Source organism: Lytechinus pictus, chromosome 12 (genome assembly GCF_037042905.1).
Source record: "Lytechinus pictus isolate F3 Inbred chromosome 12, Lp3.0, whole genome shotgun sequence".
Classification (NCBI taxonomy): Eukaryota; Metazoa; Echinodermata; class Echinoidea; order Temnopleuroida; family Toxopneustidae; genus Lytechinus; species Lytechinus pictus.
Window position 1 is genome coordinate 30,216,044 of NC_087256.1, and position 8,621 is coordinate 30,224,664.

Sequence of the window (8,621 nt, forward strand, 5' to 3'; positions counted from 1 at the left end):
ATTTTTGGAGCAAGCTAACTAACAGACCAATAGAATCATGGAGCTATATTATAGCTACATGATAGAATGAATCCCGGAGAGACTCTGCTTTCTTTTTAGTTTGATCAGAATTGGTTTAATCCCCCTGCTAGCTGTTCTGTATACAACATCCTCTCCCTTAGTTTTTTGGTTAGGGTGTCTGAAAATTTTTGAGAACTGAATGACATTCGATTTCTTCGCCAGGTTACCAGGGAGTAAATTCTACAGTAGAAAATCTATCTTTAAAAAGCTATTTTATAAGTTAAAGTAATTTCGAACTTTCAATGCAATCACAGTACTCGGAGCTATTGCCAAGATCATCATGACACAGACTTAATAAAGTGTTTCCCATTCAAGAAGCATCGCAACACAGGGCCTACCTAGAAAGAAAGTTCACACTTGCTAGAACTAAGTAGTCTATATCCCTCTTAGTCCTTATTCCATTTCCTTGTTGATTTGCAAAGGTCTGCAGATTGTTTGCAAATATAATTCGTTCACTTTTATTTTTATTATTTCTCATACCCGAAATCGATCTCACTCATTTTTCAATGTCGTTGTCATCATTTTAATTAGTAATAAATAAATCAAAGAAATTATTTATTCATGCCATAAATCAGGGGCCGCAGAACGGTTTTTAAAGTGGGGGTGGGGGGGGGGGCTGACCATGCAAAAAATCACAATCATATGGTCGTATGTCAGCGGCGTACCCAGGATTTTCCAAAAGGGGGGCAAATTTTTCCGCGAAGAAATTTGACAAGCAAAAAAAAAAAAAAAAAAAAAAAGGTCTTCAACCGCAAATAAAGGAGATTTCGTACCAGAAAAAAAATTGAAAAGAAAGAAAAAAAAAAGTCTTCAACTTCAAAAGAGGGGGCACACGTCTGTTTTCATTGTATTTTACATTACAAATTATTAATTTTGCTTTTCAAAAGGGGGGGGGACGTCCCCTGGATCAGTTGTGACTCGTCAGGGGGGGGGGCAGTCTGCCCCCCCCCCCCCTTAGGTACGCTAGTGTCGTATGTCGTCTCATTTATAGGGACTTCCCAGGGACAATAAACAACAGAGAGTATTAAAAATAGCGAGCGGGGAATTCCCCTTAACGGGGAGTTTTCTCGTACTTGCCAGAATAGAACCGCACGCATTCAATGTTTACCGCTCAACGTACGTATATAACCCACCGATCTGATGACGAGAATTCATATCAGTGATATCGCCCCAGCTGTCGCCTGATTGTATATTATGTAGTTGCAAAGATACCTTAGAGCTTTCGCGGAGACCGTTGAAAGACCTCTAGTTAAATCTTCAATCGCTTATTAATAAGTTATTATTTCAGAATTTCCTTACCAGTGACTGGTATTCACTTTCATCCTACTACACTCAACATGGATAAAACGACTCGAAATGCGTGTTTAGATGGCGCTCGCGCAACAGACGAGCATGTTTGCCAGTACGGACATGAGAAATATCGCCGCCAGAGTTCCCCGCGTATTTTCGCCGGAGTGTCCAGTCCACTGCCCATGTATTCAGATTCTTCGGAAAGTCAGGTAAAAATTGAAGTAGAATGACAATACCAAGTTTTAATCATTTAATGATTAAACTTAACTTTTTCGACAATGATCAGTGGTTGATTTGCTCTTGATGGCGATGTATGAAGTCAAAGTCAAAAGAACTTTACAATTGAATTGGTAGCCAGTCGCTATTTCTGAGCTACTTGTGAATTATACTAGCGTGCAAAAACCTGCTAATTTCAATGATCTGCCAGTATTTGGCTATCATTTCAGAATCCAGGTAGATTATTTTATTTGATGTATTATTCATTTTATCATGTTTTTTATCATTTTATTTTTTCTTGAATTTGCATCTTTCAAACAACATGATTTAGATTTTTAATTTGATTGCATTTTCTGCAGGAGGATGAAATCCCAGCTGGTCTTGGAGGCCCTCCTGCATCCCTGGAGTCTCGGCTGGAAGAAGCACAGAGGAAGATCATCCTATTACAGCAGGAAAAGAAAGATGCTGTCCGTAAGCTGAAAGAAGTTTCAAAGATGAACAGTCGATGGCAGAAGTACGATAAGGAGAGGGAGGTTTTGGTGGTGAAGCTTACCACACAAGCTAAGCAAGCAGAGGACACAGTCAAATGTCTGGAGATAAAGCTCGCCGATCAACGGAACAGGAATGAGGAGCTGGAGCTGAGGTGGACAGACGCTCGAGTGCGGGCCGCCGAGCGCAAGTCGGAAGTGGAGAGGATACAGAGAGAGCACGAGACTGTCAAGCACGCCCTGAAGCAGTCAGAGAAGAAGCGGCAAGAGATGGCTAAGGCATCGTCCAAGGAGGAGGAGACCGAGAGGTGCAGGAGAGATGCAGGAAAGGACAGAGACTTGTATCATATGAGCAAGAGAGTAGTAGACCTCAAGGAGAGAGTGGATTTCCTAGAAAAACAAGTGGCCTCTCATAAAGCTGATATAGACCAGCAAGCCGACCTCTATACTCAACAGGTAATATATTCATTCATGTATTTTGGTTTAATAATTAATGTTTAAATGATTTACGTTTATTTATGTGAATTAGATAAAGGATTCTGTCTCATCAAAAATGTTTGCTTCTTTGTAATTAAAAAAAAAATTATAATTAACTATTCAAATTAAAAAGTAGCATTTGTGAAGGTAGAAGATCCACATTTCAGCCCAACATGTGTATAATCTGTCAGGGTAAAAAAAAAGGATTAAAAAATAACTCAATATCTGTTAGCATGTTCACATTCTAACCTTTTTTTTAATTTCAAGATCCACTTGATGATTTAAATTATCAACATTTATTTATTTTATTTTTTTTTGTCACAGATTTCAATTTGCCTTGATGATTTCAAACATGAAAAGAAGGACAGGGAACAGAGCCAGAAGGAGAATGCTGAACTAAAAAACCAACTCAAGAAAGCTGAGGATTTTGCAAGTTCTCTCAAAGTTCAGGTACATATATTTATATTTTTGCTCTTTACTTTGCTATCAAAATCTGGACTCTTCTGTATTTTAGTAATTTTCAATGTTTCTAGTGTAGGCTTCTTCTTTCTTTCTTTTTCTCTTTCTTTCTTTCTGTCTTTCTTTTTTTCTGTTTCTTTTTTCTTTCTTTATTTCTTTCTTTCTCTATTTTTTTCTTTCTTTCTTCTCTTTCTTTCTTTTTGTCTGTCTTTCTTCCCTTTAATATTTTTTCTTCTCTCATAACAATAACTTCTCTATTATTATTATCAATTGTATCATCATTATTTTTTTTATCATCAGGGGTATTTTTGTTCAAAATTTATTTAAGACCTTGTGAACCACAATACTGTTTAAATTTTGAAATATCACAATTGTAGTCAATTGAAAATGCTTTCATTTCTAAACTAAAGCAATATTGTGTTCCTATTTCTAATGCAAATGCTGAATATCTAATATTCATTGCCCATTCTTCCATTCAGATTACAAGATATCAAGATCAACAAAGGGCCCGGCCTTCTAGGTTCGTCAAACCAGCTACCCACCATGTACAGAGATACTATGCGAACATGTATGATGAGGTAATTATCATTTCTGAAATGCACTAGGAAACTCTCATAAATCCTCCTCATCTGACATAATCAGCCCGAGACACAAACTTTGAGGCTTGCAATTGTTTTTTGTGAGGTACACCTGGATATGAAAGTGGCAGAAGAGTTTGGTTTTTAGTGTATTTATGCATCTGATATCTTTTTTAAAAAATGATCAATATTATTACAAAAAGGGAGAAAGTATGAAAAAAAGACACTTTACAAATATGAATCATTATTTGAAAAAAAAAATCTTATCTAAATGTTAATTCAAGAGGTAAATATTCACTTTTGGAACAATTTTGTCGTACAAAAATTTTCAAAATTTTCTGAATGTGGGTTCTTTTTCTAACTATTCCTACTAAATTGCATTTTGTTTTGTAATACTTTATGATGGCTCTTTTTCTAGGTAGAGGGTTAAAAAAAAAATGTGGGGAAACTTCCATTCGACCCCATGTATTTTCCCTGATTCCAATTTTGTCAAACAATGCATACCTGAATACAACTGATAAATTTGGAAATGTATTTTTCCATTAGAAATTGCTTTATGATTACATATTGAGGCAGGCCTGCATTGCAACATTAAATTTAACAACTTTTTCTCTCTCCTCTCCTGTTATTTTTCTCAGAATTTAGACTCTTGGGATGATGCAGGCTACGCCCTCCCGAGTGATGTAGTCCGTGATGAGCCCGACCGGGGGTTAGAGATGCCGGCCATCCAACGCCCTAAGACGATAGCTATCGTGGATCCTCCCCCTCAGTACGATGATCGCTCAATATTGGGACACGTCGTCACATCTCCTCCAAAAACCTACCAGATCGGAAGAGTAGCAACGGCACAGAAGAGTCGGGAGGATGACTTGGTGTTGCATTGATCTGTGCATCTATTGAATATTATGAATCCATGTTATTTATTTACTTATTTATTTGTATACTCAGGGATAAACATTCCATTCTTGGAACTCACTCCTTAAAACTGTGGTGTCAGAAATGCACCACTGGTGTTCACAAAAGACTATTTCACCAGTGGTGAAATATGGGGTTAGTTGAGCACCCTGTGGTGCTATCATGACATATTTTGGTTTTATTGTTAACTCTGGTGTTGTGTTAAATCTTCAGGAAGTAAGTGCAACACCTGTGGTCCTCTTGGAACACTGACCGGTGTTCTTTCTTAACACCTTAGGTGTTGCATTGAGGGCTTGATGATAAATTGATATTTAGGATAATTTTAAAGTAGTATGATAAATTTCAAAGGACATTGAATTCTCCTCTTGAAGAAGAATTAATATAGCCCCCATCACAGCAATTGTGAACGAAATGCGTATTAAGGATCACATCAATGCCATAAAATACATCTCCAGTATTTGCTTGTTTTTGCATTCCAACTATCAAAAGTTGATTGACTAGAATGAAATTTACTTATTTAGGGCTGAAGTACAAAGTGATATTGCATTCGAAATAGAAAAATATCACTTTCCACCTTGTATTTTTATACATCATTTATACAGCAGTACTAAGAGGTTAATTTGAATAAATTGTTTCATTCTTACAGTATTAAATAGTATGCACTTTCATGTTTTTGCTTTTCAGTGGGAGAAGACATAAAAGTATTTCCTACTTGGTGGTAAAATATTTCGGCAGTCTGTATTAAGTTGTTTGCTTTAAGTTTTGCAAATCCACATTAGTATTTCTGTTAGATAAGTCTTAAAAAATTTTTTTTCAAGGTCCCCCAAATTCTGTAATTTATTCTCTTATTCATTGATTCTCTTAATTAGGAAAAATTTCATTACTAATAAAGAAATTATTTTTTGAAGATTTTTTCCCCATATTTCATTTCTATGAAATAAATGCATCTGTATTCGACTGATTGATTAAGAGTCTTCCAATCAAATAAACATTAAACATTGTTTTTTTTCAGTGAAAAATTACTGAATTTTATTATAAATTAATCATTCAAGGGTTAGTGCAATTAGTGGTATATACTACATTTCTTGTTTGTATTTATGTATTTCTTTAAGGGGGGATTAGGTAATGTTGTAACCCGCACCCGTTGCGGTACGGGTTAACCTGCCGGTATGCCCCCGATCGCGGGTTGCGGGCCGGGCCGAGTTCATTCTCAAACCCGCAGACCGTCATGCGAAAAAAAAGGGAGAAGTAACGACGCATAATAAAAACATTAACAATGAAAATTGAGTTAGGATCATGTGCTTCTTACGTGGCGGATTCTTTTAGAGACGTAGATATTTCCTTTTAAAAAAATGCTGGCGTATTTTTGTCTTGTGAACAGTGAACAGGACTGAGACAGTTCGACATAAATACATCGAGTTGCTCTTTCGAAGAAGGAGCGCGCGCCAGTGCAGCGCAGCACAGTCTAGTCAAAAGCAATCGCATAGGCCAATGAAACTCGATGTCGAGTTTCCCGTCCCATTTTTTCCAGCTCATAATGAGGATTTCATTATTCATTATTTTCCAGAAGATGAAAGTTTGACCTTTTGTAACCACTTTTATTCTGTGGAACTGTCTTGAAGCCAGGGAGCAAATCAATCATTTTTTTTCGGGGGTTCCATTTTCATTTATTTGGTAATATTTCAGGGTCTCCATTTCTACCGTTTTGGAGGCTACTTTTTTCATTTCGGGGGCTCGTTTCAAATGCTACGTTTTTTTATTTTGAGGAATCCCTGTTCACTTATTAAATTAATTATTACTTATTGTTTGATATTGCATGATTTTAAAGTTAATTTTTTCATGCTTAGAATCTTGGATGTGGGTGTGTTTGTGTGGGTGTGACTATGAGTTGAACTTGGATATAAATGAATTCAATATCTAATTTCTACTCCATCTAATTCCAGTACTTGGCCATGTAATAAAGGCCCACATACCCTAACTTTTCCTGATGTTCTTTGAAAACGCAGATCTCCACGAAAATTGCATTTCTCTATGGGGGAGTCTAAATTTGGTGAGAATGAACTCATTAATAACTTAAATATACATGACAATGAAGAAATCATCTAACTTTATTGGCAGTTTTGAATAATATTCCCGAAATATAAACTCTGTCTGAAACATAAAATCACCATCATTGAGGCCTTTACAGAGCGAATTGTCCCCCAGAGCTCTGGCAGAGAGACAGAGCTCAGACTGGCTAGCTAGTACAAGCGCCAATGCGTACGTGCGTGAGCCTCCCGTCGGCCTTGTAAAACAGATTGAGTTTTGTTTGATGATTTTTTTGTCTGATATGCCGTATGACAACTCACCAATGCAAGGTTACTAGACTATGGGATTTATTGGGGTAGCTCGACCAAACCTCGAGCGATGTTCGTGCAGGCTCCACTCCACTTCACTACCGCTACATCGGGTAGGTAGAGCGTAGTGATGTAGCAGAAGTGAAGTTGAGTGGAGCCTGCACGAACATCGCTCGAGGTGTGGTTGAGCATGCAGTGTCATTCCATTCACAAGAAAAAAACAAGAAAAGAATTACAGGTATTTACATGATATACAAGTAATTGTGACTGAAAAGCTTATATTAATGTTTTATATCAGTTCTGAATCTAGATCTTTGTCAAAATAGTAAAATAATGAATTATTTTCAGAATTTGATTTTTAAACGCGGTCCAAATTTCATAACGCGGGCGGGCGACGGGAAACTGAACATCGAATTTGCTGGGCAGCCTGGGCTACATGTAGCTAGCGCGCGCTGAGCTGCGGCTCCGATCCGAGGAGTTTCGATTACAAGATCAGAGCCGACCCGTTTCGGGTACAAAGTAACCCCAAAAAACATTTTCTCTCCGGAATAAAAGGCGAATTTGCAAATTGTAAGTAAATTCACTCTAGGCTAGGTTAGTAGTTGGCATATATTTTCGTGATTTGAGCCTGTATAGTGTGGGGATTGCAGAAATAATTTTCATTTTTCAAAGATAAATTTACTTGCGGGTTAAAACCCGACGGGTCAGCGGGTCCCGCTTGCAAATTATTGGATTATACGGGACGGTAAGGTTTGGGTTTTCACTTGCGGGTTACAACATTAGGATTAGGGAGTGATGATGGCTTTAATCAAACATACAATAATGATGTTTGGGAATTGGTGGGCATTTTAATTACATTGCAATATGAATGTGGAAATTTAGGTTTATTGTAATTTCTTGACATCAGTTTCTACATCTATTCAAGAGAATTCAGACTGTGATACCTGGACTGTCATTGTTTATTTCTTTATGTATTTTCGGAATATGATACAAGAACATGTACTTGTAAATGTAACTTCATGTTGTTTTCAAACACTTTTTATGTAGTTGAAACTTGAAAGTTGAAATACACAGTATTTGGTACATATTTTGCGTATGAATGTTACTTTGTTTTCATGTTTACTGGTTGAACATTTTTTACCGATTAATCTTTCTTACTATGTGGTGCTTCAATACAGGCAAACTTCTCTAAGTATCAGTGGGCCTGGATTATTATATTAAAGTTCGACCAAATTGGTTTGATAAAAAAACCCAGTTCACTGTGTGGACCTGAATTCGTATAGTACATTTGTACTTTTGTTGTGGTAGGAATTGTTGAAAAAGTGCAAGGCACTTAAAGTTCTTTTTCTCCTATGGAGATTTTGTTTATCAGTGGCAAATGGATTATACTTTTTTTTTTTAAATATGAAAAACACAGGATTTAATAAAAATGTAAAAAACACAAAATATTATTGGATGGTTGTGTGTCTTGTATTAATTTGTGTGTTTTATGTGTGTTGGAAATAGGGGGGGGGGGTGCAAGAAACTTGTTTGGATTTGGGATTAAGATATCACTTTAAAATGATGACAAAATAAATATATTCTGTTAAAAAAGCAGATCACAAAACAACAGCAATTATACAATCAAGTAAGAATTATGAATGCTTTTGTGACATAAGAAGACTTCAACTTCTATTCTTCATGTGGTCAGAACAGAAAAAAAACTCTTCTGTTCCCGATGAGAACGGTTTATCATGAAGACCTTATGGGGTCTGTATGATAAGACTACACAATCTATGATTCATGTTGACTCCGTTCGTCCC

General features: G+C 36.6%; 1 protein-coding gene across 1 annotated transcript; it reads left to right on the top strand.

Moving 5' to 3' along the window:
• Positions 1–1,182: 1,182 nt before the first annotated feature.
• LOC129272774 (centrosomal protein of 55 kDa-like) lies at positions 1,183–8,210 on the top strand. Its single transcript, XM_064107424.1, has 6 exons — positions 1,183–1,559; positions 1,926–2,510; positions 2,856–2,981; positions 3,470–3,568; positions 4,207–5,605; positions 7,609–8,210. The coding sequence occupies exons 1-5, from the start codon at positions 1,398–1,400 to the stop codon at positions 4,450–4,452; spliced, it is 1,218 nt and encodes a 405-aa protein (XP_063963494.1). The 5' UTR covers positions 1,183–1,397; the 3' UTR covers positions 4,453–5,605; positions 7,609–8,210.
• Positions 8,211–8,621: the final 411 nt, after the last annotated feature.

Coding starts and splice junctions, on each gene's coding strand:
- LOC129272774 (XM_064107424.1), top strand. CDS start 1,398: ATGGATAAAACGACTCGAAATGCGTGTTTAGATGGCGCTCGCGCAACA. Junction 1,560..1,925: donor CAGATTCTTCGGAAAGTCAG/GTAAAAATTGAA, acceptor CATTTTCTGCAG/GAGGATGAAATCCCAGCTGG. Junction 3,569..4,206: donor ATGCGAACATGTATGATGAG/GTAATTATCATT, acceptor TATTTTTCTCAG/AATTTAGACTCTTGGGATGA.